Source organism: Rousettus aegyptiacus, unplaced genomic scaffold, assembly GCF_014176215.1.
Source record: "Rousettus aegyptiacus isolate mRouAeg1 unplaced genomic scaffold, mRouAeg1.p scaffold_m13_p_5, whole genome shotgun sequence".
NCBI classification, from domain to species: Eukaryota; Metazoa; Chordata; class Mammalia; order Chiroptera; family Pteropodidae; genus Rousettus; species Rousettus aegyptiacus.
The window spans coordinates 108,488,942-108,505,763 of NW_023416308.1; the positions used below are offsets into that span (position 1 = coordinate 108,488,942).

At 47.4% G+C, this 16,822-nt stretch overlaps 2 protein-coding genes across 2 annotated transcripts in view; one reads left to right on the forward strand and one right to left on the reverse strand.

The window, feature by feature from the left end:
* The first annotated feature begins 1,196 nt into the window (after window positions 1-1,196).
* Window positions 1,197-14,088, forward strand: F2 (coagulation factor II, thrombin). The gene is made up of 14 exons (XM_016146711.2): window positions 1,197-1,330; window positions 1,696-1,859; window positions 2,484-2,508; window positions 2,733-2,783; window positions 4,092-4,197; window positions 4,325-4,461; window positions 5,659-5,973; window positions 6,278-6,406; window positions 6,483-6,609; window positions 7,083-7,250; window positions 7,762-7,935; window positions 8,182-8,363; window positions 13,596-13,666; window positions 13,822-14,088. Exons 1-14 carry the CDS (start codon window positions 1,252-1,254, stop codon window positions 13,963-13,965), a joined length of 1,872 nt encoding a protein of 623 aa, XP_016002197.1. The 5' UTR covers window positions 1,197-1,251; the 3' UTR covers window positions 13,966-14,088.
* Window positions 14,089-15,700: 1,612 nt separating this feature from the next.
* CKAP5 (cytoskeleton associated protein 5) overlaps window positions 15,701-16,822 on the reverse strand; it is an 83,764-nt gene continuing 82,642 nt past the window's right edge. Inside the window, exons 43-44 of the mRNA XM_016146709.2 lie at window positions 16,566-16,714; window positions 15,701-16,409 (exon numbers count right to left, since the gene is read on the reverse strand). Coding sequence (XP_016002195.2) covers window positions 16,164-16,409; window positions 16,566-16,714 — 395 coding nt within the window. The 3' untranslated portion in view covers window positions 15,701-16,163. The remainder of the gene's footprint in view (window positions 16,410-16,565; window positions 16,715-16,822) is intronic.

Below are 16,822 nucleotides of genomic sequence, written 5' to 3' on the forward strand. Positions count from 1 at the left end.
CATAAAGATTTGAGTTAAACACTTAGGATTCACTTTAACATTATTGTATATAAGTTAAACTTCGATTTAAATATATAAAGAGAAAAATAGGAATATATAATATAAATATATGTAAATATAAATGTAGGACTGGGCTGCCCAGGAATTAAGCTGATTTGTGGGGAGTCCTAGTTCTAAGTTCTCTGCCAACCCTCTCTCTTTTCCCTCCTTGTGATCTTCTCAGACCATATATAACCGCAGTCCAGACCCTGGACAGCCAGGCTCGAAGGACAGCAAGGCAAGAAACTGTGCTACCTATGTTTCTGCTCTTTGTCCCTCTGTCCTAATCAGACCCAGGACTAATATTTACCTTGTGTACTGCAAACAGGAAATGGGGGAGGGACAGGAGCAGAGCTGGAAGATGGGCAGTGTAGGACCACCAGATGTTCTGGGTTGCCCAGGGCCTGCAGGGTGGGGAGAAGGAGGGGTCATGGTTATTTGGGGATTTGGGTTGGCCCCTGTTCCCAGCCAGCCAGCTGGGCAGCAGGTCCTGGGATATGGGAGGAAATAAAACAAAGGCCCAAGAGGCCCTGGCCCTGGCTCCCCTTAGGCAACCACTATACACAAACACTCTCCCACAGCTCCCCAGACATGCACGAGGGGAAATGGGAACCTCTATCACTGGCTGAGAGGCCGGGGCAAATGTTGGCCATTCCTGCCCCTCTGTGTCCTAGGGCAAGGAGAGCAGTGCTCATCTGACCACACCCCTCTATTTTCTTATATCTGTGTATTGTGGTCACACAAACCTCCCTGTGGGTTTGCATCCATGTATCCACTGATGATTAATCACTTACTATATTTCATGGGATTTACATTCATAATCTCCTTTAGTCCTCATATCAAAGTACTGTTCCCATTGTACAGATGAAGAAACAGAGGCATCCAAAGATTAAAGCAACCATCGCCATGTGTCAGGATTGGAAAGAGCCTTGGAAAGACCTTGTGACCCCACTGGCCCAAGCAGGCCCGTGCACCAGGGAAGGAGGGGCTGGATGACGCTGGTTATACTGGTCTTTCTTTTGTGACTTCCTCCCAGATCATCTATCTCTGGTCCCGGGAGGATCTGTCTTCCCAGAGAGTGGGGTGGACTATCTATTCACTTGTCCCCGTGGCCCTGACCTGCCAACCACTCCCTTTTAGCTGATTTCATGTTAGTTTAACATTAACTCAGAGGGGTCAGGACAAGCCCTCAGAGTCCCAAACCGACACACTATGGCACACGTCCGCGGCCCGTGGCTACCTGGCTGCCTGGCCTTGGCTGCCCTGTTTAGCTTTGTGCACAGTCAGCATGGTAAGGGGCGGGAGGCGGGGGGGTGGGCTTGAAGCTGGGACAAGCTGGCGGACGGGGATATGGGCCCACAGGCTGGGGTCCCCTAGCTTGACAGAGAACACAGGGCCATCTCCCAGGTGGACCTCAGCCTGTGGTTTCCAGCTTAGGGGAGGAGTCTGGTGCTCAGGGCTGAGCAGTGAGTGCTTCTCTCTTGCAATATGGGGAGTGGGCCAGGCGCGACCAACGAAAGGAGGGAAGCTAGCGGGTTGCTGTCAGGCATGCCCTTTCGGAAGGCTGCAAGGCAAGCCAGGCCTGCTTCCGGCTGCCACGAGGGCCAAGACGGCTGCGCTCCCTCAGGCCGCTGTCCCCTTCCTCTCCTACCGCAGTGTTCCTGGACCGGCGGCAAGCACTGTCGCTCCTCCGGCGGGTCCGACGTGCCAACGTCGGCTTCCTGGAGGAGATGCGCAAGGGCAACCTGGAGCGAGAGTGCGTGGAGGAAGTGTGCAACTACGAGGAGGCCTTCGAGGCCCTGGAGTCCTCCAGCGCTACGGTGAGGGAGGGCCAGGCCGTCATGGGGAGGGCCGGAGCCCTTCACACGGGCCAGCTCTAGGACCTCAGATGAGGGGAACGAAGAACATCGCGGCTCTTTAACTGTGATAACTTCATCTCTGGGTCCCATTTTACTGAGCTGCCAAGATGAACAACTTCACCTCTCTTGGAGGTCCTGATGGCTTGTCCCAGGGCCTCTCGGACTTCAGACATCTGTCTACATGGAGCTCCTGGTCCCCATGTCCTCTCGGCTCCAGCTTTTCTGTTAACTCTGTGCCACCCTTGGGGTGTGGGAGCCCTGGGCCTCGGCCTCAGTGTTCCAGGAGCCCTTTTGCAGCCTTTCCCTTCCTTGGGCCTCTGCCCAGGCCCCACTCCCCGGGCCCCACACCCTCCCTTCCCCAGTCTACCCCACCAGGGGTAATCCCTTTTGGGGAGCTCCCCTCTCCTCAGATGCCCTTCTCAGTGGGCTCAGGCTTATGGAAACGAAAGTAGGACACTCTGCCACAAACCTCCCCAGAGGCCGCCCCCCGAGTGACCAGGTCAGGGAAAGAACAAGGTATAAGGAGAAGGCCAAAAAACAAAATGGGGTCCTGCCACAGCCTCACACTCAGCCCTTGTTTTCCAGGATGCATTCTGGGCCAAGTACACAGGTGAGCACTGGGAAGGGTCTGCCTCAGGGAGTCCTGGGGACCCCAGTCAGAGGACATTCTACTCTAGAGAAAGAATCTGGTCCATCCAGTCAGTCATCCCTCCCACCCATCGTTTTTTCTTTCCATCTGTCTGTCCATCTCTCTGTTTCTAAATGTTGTTCTGCCCTTTACTTGAGCCCATCTTGTCCCTATCCGAATCCCAAAGCGTTTCTGGTTTTTTCCAGCTTGCGAGTCGGTGAGGAAAACTCGAGAAAAGCTGGTCGAATGTCTGGAAGGTGAGGAGTTGACGCAGAGGTGGGAGGTCAGCATATGAGGGGGACAGCGTGGGAAAAGTAGGGGCGGGTTAGGAGGTTGCCCAGTGGTGGCAGCACCTGGCAATCTGACATTGCCCTGTTCCTGTGGTTCAGGGTGTATCTTTGCCTGGCTCTGGGCCTGGCAGTCAGTAAGATAATGTTGGAGGAACACGTGAATGAAAGGATAATGAATTAATGTTTAAGGCCTCATTCTCATGAGAGCCCCTGTCTGTGCCAGTCGGTTTTTCCCATGTACCCAGGGCAGCGCTCCAATGATGTCACATTCGTTCCCAAAACCTTGAGTGGCTCCCCATTGCTCCCAGAATAAAGCACCAGCTTCTTAGCATGGTGAACTTTGTTGGTCTTGGCCTTAACCTCCCTTTCTAGCCCTATCTCCCATTGCACCAACCACGAACCCATACCCCCAGCTATTCTGACAGCAATAAACATGTCGAGGTGGTTCTACTTCCTAGCCCTACATTGTCACCTTCCCCTGGAATGTCCATCACAGCCTACCGAAAACCTCCCCATCCTTCAAGGACTAGCTCAAATGCCACCACTGTTAGTGTGACAATAGGCCCAACAACAAAAAATCTTTAATCACTAGCGACACTTTCATTTGTTCAATAAGTTATTCAGTTTTCGCTAAGTCCCTGCTATGAGCCAGGCACTACATCCAGTGTTAGGTGTTTCAAGAAGATCAAGGAGCTCACAATTTCATAAGGAAACAAAAACACAAAACATCAAAGTGATTGCTGGAAAAGTTCTGTTCCAGGTGCCAAGAGAATGCCAGGAGAAGGAGCCTTTAGTTTGCTGACAGAATCAGAGACAGCTCCCCAGAAGAAGTAGAGTTTTACCTGGATTTGTGGGATGTACTGATGAACATAGAGGAGAGCATGCCAAGGCAAAGAAAATAGCATGTGCAAAGGTCCTGAGGCACGAGGAGCTAAAATAACAGGACAGTAGACCAGAGCCATGAAGAGCCACAGAGTCTAAACTCCATGAGGGCAGGAGTGTGGCACCCGTGCCCGGTGCTACCTTGACTATAACTGTCTTATTCATCACTAGTACATGGCACAGTGCCTGTCAGAGGGTCATTACAGGATGGGCGCTCAGTCTATTTGGCAACCACTGGGAAATGGATTGGAGAACTGCTGAGTGCAGAGGAGGTGCTGAGTAAATGCAGGTTAAGGGTCATGAGCCAGGAGCTTGGAGCGGGTGGATAGACAGAGCTTTGCTAAGAGAGAGTGGGGACAAATGCTCGGGGTAAGAAAACTGGGGTCTCCACAGGTAACTGTGCTGAAGGTCTGGGTATGAACTACCGAGGGAACGTGAGTGTCACCCAGTCAGGCATTGAGTGCCAGCTGTGGAGGAGTCGCTACCCACATAAGCCTGAGTGAGTAATGCGCAGGCCTGTGTGCCAGGAGGCTGAGAATGGGGCGGGGGGGTGTGGGGGAGGGGCAGGAGACACTGGAGCGGGTGGTGGTGGGGATGGCCTCCTGCTAAGCAATGTCTTTTTCCAGAATCAACTCTACCACCCACCCTGAGGCTGACTTGCAGGAGAATTTCTGCCGCAACCCAGATAGCAGCAGCACTGGCCCTTGGTGTTATACTTCAGACCCCACCGTTCGGAGGGAGGAGTGCAGCGTCCCTGTCTGTGGTGAGCTGGGGTGATTAGATGGTCCATGGCCGTGGCCCAGGGGTCTTCATGGGGCCTGGAAGCCTGGGATAGAAACCAAGATCCTGACTCCCTTCGGGGGAGGGGAGCGGTAGTCATTTACAACATAGCATATTTGGGCCTGTTAGTGAAGTTAGGAGGCCAGAGAGAGCTGGTTTCCTCCGCTCTCTCCCATCTTCGCTTCCTTATGATCCAGGCTGCGACTCATTCCAGGGATGCTTTCCTTCCTGCTCGAGGCACTCTTCCCTCCAGGAAGCCCTCCCCGACCATTTCAGTCCACGTGCCCTTTTCTGAGCACCGTAGGGCAAGACTCCTATAGTCCAGCCCTGCATGATTCTGTCATTATTATTTCCTGTGATCTGTCAGTTAGCTATAAGCCACAATCATGCCACAAAACCCTCAAAATCACAAACCACGAAAGCTCAGGGGAGTATAGCAATAAGTATTTACTTCTTATTTGCATCAGGGTTGGCTGCGGTGGCACTGCTCATGTGTCTGTGGGGTCCATGATGCCACCTGGGCTTGGCGGGTGGCTTTGCTTCAAACGATGGGTCCAACTGAGCTTGGCTCCTTGTGTGGGTTGGGTCCAGGTCTGCTCTACATGTACTCACTCTGGGGCTGAAAGACACCATCTTCCCGTGGCGATGGCAGGAGTCCCAAACAATGAGCAGAAACACACATGTCTTCAGGCCTAGGCTCAGAACTGGCCTCGTCAGTTCTGCCCACGTTCCATTGGCCAGAGCAGCAGCACGGTCAAGGTCAAGGGGTGGAGAAAGCATGCCGAAATTGACCTACTGCTTTATGTAGACATCCTTAGCCATCCCAACGATATTTCCTGCTGTGCCTTTATGAAAACCCAGAATCCTTCTTTAAAAACTCCAGGCAGTCACTGCCAACAGTTTATAGGTAGCACTGTAGTAGATTACAGGAGGTGAAACCTGGTTACTATCTCCAGCTTATCATGCACCAGTCATGATGAATATTTTGTTAAAATCGCTCAACGACCCTGCAAGAATGGCATTAGCAACCTCCTTCACAGGCAAGCAAACTGAAGCACAGAGAGGTGAAGTTGCCGGAGGTCATACAGGAAGGAAGCTGCGAGGCAGGGGTTCAAATCCTGACTGTCTGGCTCCACGTATGGTCCCTGCCACTCTGCTCCCTTACCTCCTCACCCACCAGGCCAAGGGGGTGTCACTGTGGCGCTGACCCCACGCTCCAAAGGCCAAACCGTGAATGCGTCACCTCCATCTGAGCCGTGTGTCCCTGAGCGTGGCCGGCATTACCAGGGGCGCCTGGCGGTGACCCTGTTTGGGGCCCCCTGCCTGGCCTGGGACAGCCAGCAGGCCAAGGCCCTGAGCAAGGACCAGGACTTCAGCCCGGCTGTGCCGCTGCTGGAGAACTTCTGCCGCAACCCAGACGGGGACGAGGAGGGCGCGTGGTGCTACATTGGCGAGAAGACTGGCGACTTCGAGTACTGCGACCTCGACTACTGTGGTGAGAGGGCAGGGCTGGCGGGCCTGGGACAGGTGGCAAAGCCCGGCGGGAACAGCAGGAACAGCGCCTTCCCTAATCTAAGGCTTACCACGTAGCCCCAGGAGTGCGCTCATGACAGCCTTTCGTTACCCAGGGAGGAGTAGGTTCGGTCCCTGTTTCACCTGGCGGTGACGTTGCCAGGTGCGCCTGCGCTCTTAATCTCCACATCGGAAGGTGTCCCAGGCCGGGCGGTGGCTTGGGGAGGTCTCGGGCCCCGGCAAGGAATGGCCCAGCCCTGTCCCAGCTTTTGCCGCGGTCCCTGCAGAGGAGCCGATAGATGCGGAGACCGGCGACGAGCTGGGCGAGGACCCGGACGCGGCCATCGAGGGGCGCACCACCACCGAGGACTTCCAGCCCTTCTTCGATGAGAAGACCTTCGGCGCCGGGGAGGCAGGTGAGGCGGCGGGCGCGCGGCGCGGCCGCGGGGCGGGGGCTGCGCTCGGCCGCTCAGCGCCCGGCTCGCTCTGCAGACTGCGGGCTGCGGCCTCTGTTTGAAAAGAAGTCGATAGAGGACGCGACGGAGCAGGAGCTGCTGGAGTCCTACGTCGAAGGGCGCATCGTGGCGGGCCGGGACGCGGAGAAGGGCCTGGCGCCCTGGTGAGTCCCTGACGCGGTGCCGCCATCACTGTGCCGCAGCCCTCGCCCCCAGCCCCGGGAGACTTCGCTTCCCTCGGACGCCTAGGTTCAGGGGCACCGCGAGCCAAGCGTCGGCGTCTCATCCAGCCCTTTTCAGATTGGGTTTATTACTTCTCACGTGCAGAAAGCCATGCTGAGGCTCAGTTTAAGTGATGCTGCTAGTGGGTCGCACAGCAGGACTCGAACCCAAGTCCACTGACCCCAGAGCTGTGCTAAGCTGCGCAGGTCTGGACTGGGGGCAGTGTGCAAAAAGCAGGAGGCAGCCCCTGGCTGTCACGTGGGTGCCCCAGTCCCCAAGGGTGCCAGGTCAAGCTGGCGTCTGGGCCAGCAGGCAGCTCTGTCCAGTTATAGTTCTTAAATCTGGGACTTTCTGCTTTCTAGGGTGGGTGGTAGAGCAGCTCCCCAGCTCTAATGCTTCCCATTCCCCCTGCCAGGCAGGTGATGCTTTTCCGGAAGAATCCTCAGGAGCTGCTCTGTGGGGCCAGCCTCATCAGTGACCGCTGGGTCCTCACTGCTGCCCACTGTCTCCTGTACCCGCCTTGGGATAAGAATTTCACTGAGAATGATCTTCTGGTGCGCATTGGCAAGCATTCCCGCACCAGGTACAGCATGGGGGGACCAGGGATGTCTGGCAGGGGTCTGAGTTCTCTAGAGTGACTCTGAGGGGCCGTGGTGGCTCTGGGGCATGTGGGAGATGTCTGTCCCTCAGTAGAAACTCCAGCAGTCTCTGCTGTAGAGTCCATTCGGCCATGTCCTGCCCTTGTCTCAGGGTTGCGGTCAGAAAAACCGACTTGCAGAGAGTGAAATCCTGGCCTGCCCCTAGCTCTCCACCAGACACCAGGACATGGCCCAGGTGTGACTTCTGAGTAGAGGCTGTTCGTGTCATGGCCTACAGTCTGTGTCCCTTCCCCATCTTCAAGGGGTGTTTGACTCCAAAGCTTCTTCCAGGACAACTGCCAGGGAGCTGCCGGGTGCCACTTCACTGGTGACCTGCTGGTCACCCTGACTCCCAGACCTTGAAGGCAGGCAGTTTTTTTCTTCAGGGGACTGCTGCCCCAGGGAACTCACCGGGTGGCTTATGGCCTCTCCTCTCCTCTGCTGGGGTCTGCCCAGGTATGAGCGAGGCATTGAAAAGATCTCCATGCTAGAAAAGGTCTACATCCACCCCCGGTACAACTGGAGGGATATCCTGGACCGCGACATCGCCCTGCTGAAGCTCAAGAAGCCCATCTCGTTCAGCGACTACATCCACCCTGTGTGCCTCCCTGACAGGCAGACAGCAGCCAGGTGGGGTGGCCAAGTGGGGCGGCTGGGGGGCCGTTAGCGGAGGGGCCTGGAGTGAGTTCTGGGCCTGACTTGCCCTGTGTAGGCCTTGCAGAAGTTCCTTCCCTTCTCCAGGCCTCAGTTTCTTGCAGAAAACCGAGAAGTTCTTTTTGCACTGGTGGTTGAGATTCGGATCTTTAAGGGGTGGTGCTGCAGCCAGAGGCTCCTGGAGGAGTTGGTTCTCACTAGGTTTGTCTCCCTTCCCCAAAGGTTGCTCCAGGCTGGATACAAAGGGCGGGTGACCGGCTGGGGCAACCTGAAGGACACATGGACAGCCAGTGTTAGCGATGTGCAGCCCACTGTCCTGCAAGTGGTGAACGTGCCCATCGTGGAACGCCCAGTCTGCAAGGCCTCCACCCGGATCCGCATCACTGACAACATGTTCTGTGCTGGCAAGTCCCCTGTGGCTCGGCAGGAGGGGACAGCAGGGCCTCGGGGTTGGGTGGATAGAGACACGTTAAGAGCACAGACGTGTTCAAGTCCTGGCTCCAGTCACTTATGAGCGATATGACTTTGGGCAAAGTAACTTAACTTCTTGGAGGCTCAGTTTCTTTCTCTGTAAAATGGAGATAAAAGCCTCTGTTCCAAAAGGTTCTGTGAGGGTTCAACGAGACAGTATATAAAGTGTTAGGTGTGGTGCTGGTTGATAATTTGTATGTGTGAGCCCAGATAGCTGCAGGAGGTCATGGGGCAGGAAAAGCCATTCATTCATTCAGTTATTTAACTAATATTTATTGAGTGCCTACTGTGATCTAGACAGTATTCCAGGGTGTACAACAAGGACCCAAACAGACGATGCCTGTGTCCTTGGAGAGCTTCCTTCCTAGAAGTAGAGAAAGTTAATAAACATTTAGAATAGCAATCCCTGCTAGGAAGAAAAACGAAGCAGAGTAAGGGAGAAAGAGATGGGGACAGGGGTGATCTAAACAGAGTGGCTGGAGAAGGCCTCTCTGAGAAGGTGACGTTTGAGCAGGGACTGGAAGAAGTAAAGGAGTGAGCCAGTCTAGGGGCAGTGCGCTCCAGGCTGAGGGGAGAGCAGGTGCAAAGGCCCTGGGGTGAGAGCGTGCTTGGTGGGTCTGAGGAAGAACAGGGAGGCCTGAGTGGCTGGAGTGCAGTAAACACAGTCTCAGTTTGCGGTTTATTCTTCTTGTGTTTCTTTTTTTGCACAAATGAGCAGACATGCATATTATTTCCTTTTTCCTCACGACAGGGTAGCATACCATAGCTATTCTTTTGTACTTTGCTTTTTTCACTTTACGTGTCCTGGAAATTCACTCCATATTGGTTATAGAGTTCTTTCTCATTCTTTAAAAAAATTTTAATAGCCACATTATCCTTCTTGGAAATTCACTCCATATTGGTTATAGAGTTCTTTCTCATTCTTTAAAAAAATTTTAATAGCCACATTATCCTTCGTTGTGTGGATATATCCATATTTTATTCAGCCATTTCCTGTGTATGGACATTTAGATTGTTTCCTGTATTTTGAAGTCAAACATCTCTTCATATGCTTAATGACCATTTTTATATCTTTTTTTGAATTGTCTGTTCACTTTTAGCCCATTTTTTGTCCCTTTCCCATAAAATTTTAAGTTCTTCATATATCGATATTATTAGCCTTTATTTGTGATGTATGTTGCAAATATTTTCTCCCAGTTTGTTTTTTAACCTTATATATTTTTTTGCCACTCAATTAAAAATTTTTATGTAGTCAAATTTATTAATATTTTATTTTATTGCATCAGGATTTTCCGTCAGTTAGAAAAACCTTTCTTACACTCAGGTAGTAGAGAAATTCACTCATGTTTTCTTTTAGTACTTGGTTTCATTTTTCTTAGATCTGAGTCATTTGGACTTTATGCTTGTATACGATGCGAGATACGGATCAAATTTATCTTTCTCCAAATGGCTAACCAGCTATTGCTACACCATTTATTTAAAACTCCATCTTTGCCGTAATGATTTCAGATGTCATCTTCATCTCATCTGTACTCAAGTCTGTTTTTAGTCGAAGACATTCTGTTTGTTTTTTCTGGTCTGTTGTCTATTATATTAAAACACTGTCTTGTTTTAATTATAGAGGCTTTGGAGTATATTTTAATATCTGGTAGGGCTTGTTGTCTCTTAGTTTTTCTTTTCCAGCGTTTTCCTGGAAATGATTGCATGTTTGTTTTTCCATATGAACTTTGGCATCAACTTGTCTAGCTCCCAAGGCTTGTGGGTATTTTTATTGGGATTATGTTAAATTTAGAAATTTAGGAACAACTGACATCTTTTTGCTGTTGAGTTGTTTTATCTAAAAGCAAGAAATGTCTTCTCATTCATTCAGGTCTATGATGTATCTTTTCAGAGTGATGCAATAATATGTTATGATTATTTTCTGTGCGGCACCATATTTTATATATTTGTGTTTTTGTTCTTTTTATTTTTCTTGAGTAAATTCACTAAGGGTTACAAAAAACAAACAAAAGATATCTAGGAATTTGACTTATGAGGCCTATTGTTTTTCAATTCCGTACCTTGTTAATTTGTTTTTATCTTTAAAGTTTCTTTCTTGTGCTTTCTTTTGGTTTACTTCGCTGTCCTCTTTCTAGTCTTTAAAGCTGACAGTTTGATTTATTTTTTAAAGTTTTGAGTAGGGCTGTGCCTTTTCCTCTGTTCATAGACAACACTATGTAGTGTTTTCATTATTGTTTTTTAGAAATCCTATAATTTCAGTTTGTATTCCTCTTTCACTCAAGAGGAATAGGTAGTTTTTAACTTTTCAGATGGAGGGCCCTTTTGTATTTTGATTTTTGTTAATAATTTTGAGTTTCACTACATTAGATCTGAGAGTGTTGTTTGTAATATTTCTATTTTATGGAACTAATTTTTTTTAAGAAAACTGTTTAATTTCTGTGAATCAGCTTTATGAAAAGCTATCAGTTCTGTGAATATTATACATGTGCTTGAGGTGTGTAGGTGTGTTCTCTTATTCATGTGTAAAGTTTGATATATATTCATAAACAAACCTTAACACTTGTCATTTGGTTCATTTAATATTTTCAGTTCATTGGATCAGCTTTATACTGAGTTTGGTGTGTTAAATTCTATTAATGCATTTCTATCTGTCTCCTTGCTTTGCTTCTAGTTTATTTATTTATTTTTTTAACTTTATAAACATGGTTGCTGTGTTACTTGGTGCAGATATTCATAACTGTTATTTATTCATGGTGAATTTTGGCTTTTAGCATTAAAAGTGTTCTTTGAAGTATTTTCAATTTCAGGATTACTATCCCTGTTCTCTCTGTTTCCATTAGCTCAACATACCATTGCCCATCTCTTTAATTTTAGCCTCTCTAAATCAGTTTGTGTTATGTATAGCATAAATGAGTCTTGTTACGTAAGTCAAATTAAAAATCTTGTTCTTTTTAAATAAGTCCATTCATAATGATTGGTATAATTGAATTAGTATTGTCATATTATTTTGTAATATTTGTATTTCATTTGTTTTTTCTCTGATTTTTTAATATATATATATATTTGTGGTTTTGTTCTCTTTTTCTTGAGTATATATATATATATATTTTTTTTTTTTCTTGAGTTTATATATCTATATAAAGGTTGGCATTTTTGTTCTGATTATCTTTGGACTTACATCTCTTTGAAATGCCCTTAGTTCCTTATTTTCTTATATGACTTTTTAATTGTAACTCCTACCTATTGGCTATACGATCAATGAATTTCCTTTCCTTTCCTTTCTCTTCTCATATTTTTAGCTGCATTTTTTCCTACGCATCAGAACACTTAATCAATCCTTTTGTTTAAACATTCATCTCTTGGTTGGGTGAAGCTCAATATCTGCTAGTAGATTCTTCAAGAAGGGTTTTGAGTGTAGAATTTCCTGAGTTCTTATATAATTGATTTTCTGTAGCCTTGACACCTGATGGTCAGCTTGGTTGCGTATGAAATCTGTGGTTCACATTTTCCTTCCTCGACTTTTTGAAAATATGGCTTTATTTTGGGTTGCTTTGTATGTTGTTTTTGAAAAGTCTGATGGCAGTATAATTTTTGGGGCCTTGTAAGGTATTTGCTCTTTTTGCTTGGAGGCCTTGAGGGTTTTTCTTCATCTTTGAAGTCTGTTTTATTAGGATATGTCTCACATTGAATGTTTCAGGTCAATGTTGCCAAGTGCCCAATGGATATAGGAACATTCGATCTTATTTCTGTGAAGTTTTCTTTGATTATATTATAAATATTGGATCTGTTTCATTATTTTGTTTTTCTTCTCAAATTTCTTTGGTCTGAGGAGTTCCATTTCAACCACTTTTTGCTTGGTATTTCTTCCTATTGCTTTGTCCATTTATTTTTGATTTTTAATTTCGAAGTAAAGGTGTTTTGTCACATCCCAAAAATTTACTTGAGGAAATTCAATTCAGTTTCAGTTTTCTTTTGTTTCATGGTTGTGTTTTGGGGAGAATTTTTATTAGCTGAGATGTTTTTACTTATTCAATTACAGTTGACATTCAATATTATTTTATATTAGTTTCAGGTGTATGGCATAGTGGTTAGACATTTATATAATTTATGAAGTGATCCCCCTGATCAGTCTCGTATCTACCTGGTACCATAGTTATTACAATATCATTGACTATATTCTATATGCTATACTTTACATTCCCATGACTATTTTGTAAGTACCAATTTATATTTCTTAATCTCTTCCCTTTTTTAACCCAGCACCCCTAAACCTCCTCCTGCCTGGCAACCATCAGTTTGTTCTCCATGAGTCTGTTCCTGTTGTTCATTTATTTTGGTCTTTAGATTTGCATATAAGTGATACCATATGGTATTTGTCTTTCTGTCTCTTATTTCACTTAGCATTAATACCCTCTAGGTCCATACATGTTGTCACAAATGGTAAGATTTTATTCTTGTTTTTTTTTTTTTTTTACGGCTGAGTAATATTCCATTTATGTATGTACGTACTGAGGTGTGTTTATTCTTTTTTCTTCCTGTAGTCTCTTTGTATGGGTATATTTAGTTTTTGTCTATTCATTTTGTAGATTTGGGGTTATTTACAAGGTTTATATTTCAATTGCACTCGCTTCTTTTATTTGATATTTTTCCATCATCATCGCCACATAAGTTTTACTATTAGGTATACAATTAGATACATTAAATTGAAGTTGGGTGTTCTCTGTATCCCAGTTCTGTTAAAGGTGTGGTTTTTGTGTGGCTTCCATTGTTCTTCATGTTATTCTGCATTGTTTGTGGAGGATATGTGGGGAAATTTGGATAAAGGCTGCCGCCATTATCCTCAGCTACCTGTTAAGTCTAACGTTTATTTTTTTAAGATCTTCTGCCTGACGGGTGGAGAATGTAGGCGGGCAAAAGTAGAACTAGGAAAACTAGTAGTTCGGGGTAGAGGTGTAGGTGAAGCGACCAGGGGTAGAAGTGGTGAGAAGTGTTTGGGTTTGGGATACGTGAAGAGAGAGCTGACAAGATTTGCTAAAGGATGGGATGTGTGGGGTGCGCAAACGACAAGAATGACTAGCAGGCATCCAGTGGACACTCGCCAGTGTCTTGAAGGGGAGTAGCTGGAATATGAGCTATGCTCCTGAGTACCACTGTTCTCTCTTAAGGTTACAAGCCCGATGAAGGGAAACGAGGGGACGCTTGTGAAGGTGACAGTGGGGGACCCTTTGTCATGAAGGTAAGCTAGCTTCTCTAAAGGCCAGGAGCTAGTGGGTAGATCTAGGGAGTGGGGTGGGTATGGAGAAGCCCCCGTTTTCAGAAATAGTTGCCTGAGCGAGTAACACTGACAGTACCTTGGACTTGACTGTTCGAAACCCCTTGTTTCTTCCTCAGAGCCCCTTTAACAAACGCTGGTATCAAATGGGCATCGTCTCATGGGGTGAAGGCTGTGACAGGGATGGAAAATATGGCTTCTACACACATGTGTTCCGCCTGAAGAAGTGGATACAGAAGGTCATTGATCGGTTTGGAAGTTAGGGGGCCACCCACATTTCAGGCTCCTCACTGCGAAATCACAGAAAGCAATCCGGTGAAAGAATTATTTTTGTTGTTTGTTCCCCAAACTGTAGTTCTCAATAAAGACTCTATCTCTAAACCTCAGTGCTCCCAGCACTGTTCATGGGCAGCTCAGGCAAGGCCAGTACCACTACTGGATAAAGAGGACTTAATAGAATCCACTACCCCTAGATCAGGGCCAGGTGAGAGGTGAGATATATTTACAAATGTACCTTATCACTTGTTATTTAGGTCACTTATATCCTTATTTTCACTTCATTTGATCTGTCTGGTACAGCTATTCCTGTTAGGTGCATTTAGTCTCAGGGGGATGTAGGTATTACAGCCCACGGCAGGTGTGGAAGCGAGTTTCAGCTGGCACGGAATGTTAATCGGTTGGTAACCACCCAAAGGACTGTGTTCAGAAGGGTCAGCCCTGAGCTTGGAGCGGAAGAGTAAAGCCTGAATGTCTGCCATGGGGATAGGACAGAGGAGTGGAGCATGGATGCCATGTGGTTACCATTCCTAGCCTAGGTCTTCAACTAAGATCTTTAAACTTCATGGTTTAATGCAGGCAGGGACCTCAGGTAGGTACCTTTAACCCCAGCCCTTTCTCTTTTTGCTTCCTTTCCCACTTTCCTATTTTCAATACATTGGGTAACAGAATTAGGACTGAGTTCCTTGCCCTCATTCTTTGGTTCTGGTTGACTAGAAAGCAGGGTAAAAACTGGGAATTCAGTGAGCTTGCAGGAAGTTGGCAGCCCAGAGCTTTAACCAGAGCAGGGAGAAGGGATTAGGAATTACAACACCCCGAATCTTTTTAAACGAGGGCGCACGTTCTCACAGGACTGTGTCCCTCCAACACAGCTGTCAGCATTGTAAGCTCTGGGCACTTTGGTTTTTCATGTTAGTTGTGCTAATTCTAGACCCAAGCACAGCCATTATTTCTAAATATGTTCTATAGCAGTGAACTCCTCCATCCTCCCTTCAGTGAATGCCTATTCCCATGCCCCTCCCAGAAGGGTGAGAGGCAAGTTTAATTTCAGGCTGTGTAGGGGCCACCTGAAAATCACGACTGGAAGCAAGAGAGGATTCATTTTCCATCAACTTTACCTTTTCCTCAACTGCTATTCAAAAAATGAAGTCTACAAAAATTCCTTTGAACTTAATTATTGCCCAAAAAGTCTCCCATCTGAATTGAGAACCTTAGCACTGAGGTGTTTCTGACTGGAAAGAGGCCCTGTGGAACTGATTCCAGAGGTGACTCCTCAGTTCACTTTCTGGTCCTCACACAGACTGATGGGAAGCAGCTGTTAGTCTGGACTTAAGACTGATAACAAGGCAGGAAGCCCCTAAGAACTCCTGTATTCCTTTAGGCTAATGACTCCAAACAGGTCACCACCATCCCTGGGCACAATCTCACGTACATTTTGGAAGCAAAGTGGCAGGAAGCCAAGAGCTCCTTGGAACCACAGTTATAATGGGAGAAAGCTATGACAAAAACCTCAAAACTGGGAAGAATGAGGCTTCGTGCTTCCTTATGAGCTGCATGAAGAGAGCAGGACAGGCAAGTTCCTCCTGCTCCCAAGGAGTGAGAGGCGGCGCCCCTTAGGTAGGCATCTGAACTTTCCGCCTGGCCGGGTACTCAGCTAGTCCCAAGAACAGGTGACAGAAAGCTGCCCAACACTCACAGATATGGAACATCTTGGGAGACTGGTATAGTTAATGCAAACTTTATTTATAAACTTTATTTATTTAAATTAGTTGTATCATGCCATGCATTCATACAGAACACAGTGACCCTTCTGGGCTACAGGGAGAAGAGTTCACAAACTCAAAGGAAAACTATTAAGAGTCCCTAATAGTTAAAAGCTAGGAAAGATTAGGACAACTTTACAAATGAGCAATTAGAAAGAAAGAAAAAGGATATGGAAACTAGTCTGAGCTGAGGGTAGCTGTTTACAAGTCTGTACACTAAACTAATACACAGACAGTCTTCTAGAGAGGCAGATGCTCACGGAGAAGCAGAGTATGTACAAACACCTGTGCCACGATGACTCCTCCCCAGATCCACGGTATGATACATACAACCAGTCCGTGTACACCAGGCCCACCGAGGCCACTCTGAACTACAAGGACTCTAGTAAACTAAAGCTGCAGGGGCTGGGAAGTGGGCAGCTTCATTTGCGACTGCTCTTTATTCTCTCCAGTCTTTTTTTCAAGTCATCAATGTTAGCTGTGGAGGAGGAGGATGTGGTCACAGTTCCTGAAGAGTGGGTCTGGTTAGAATCCAGGTCTGAGTGCTGGTGCTGCTCCCGTGACTCCCGGAGCTGAGATAGTTTGCTATGCAGCATGTCTGTGGAAGAGGCGACAGTAGGAACTGCTGGTTTGGAGAGCAAAGAGGTCAACGGAGGTCGGTCATCTTGCTGTTGAGAAAAGAAGAGACATTGTCTAACCAGGTTAAGAGGCGGCTCTGGAACAACATATACTAAAACTGGGCCACTTCTCCGGGCTAGCCTGTCCCTGACCTGCTTGTCACTGCCCCAACTTCCCCAACCCAGACAGATGGAAAGGAGCAGTACCTTTGTATTGTCCAGGCCACATCGCTGTCGGAGGATTTTTAGCCTTTCCAGGTAGACAGAGGGTCCCACCTCTTCTCCATTTGTGTTACCTATGGAGGACACTGTGCTTGTGGCGGGCACACATGTGACCTCCATCTGAGAAGAGATGCCTAGAAATGTAGAAAGAATATTCAGATATACACGCAGCCCACTTCTAGTTTGCCCTCATTAATCTGCCATCATAGGATGATTTGGGGGCTGGAAGATCACCACTGTAA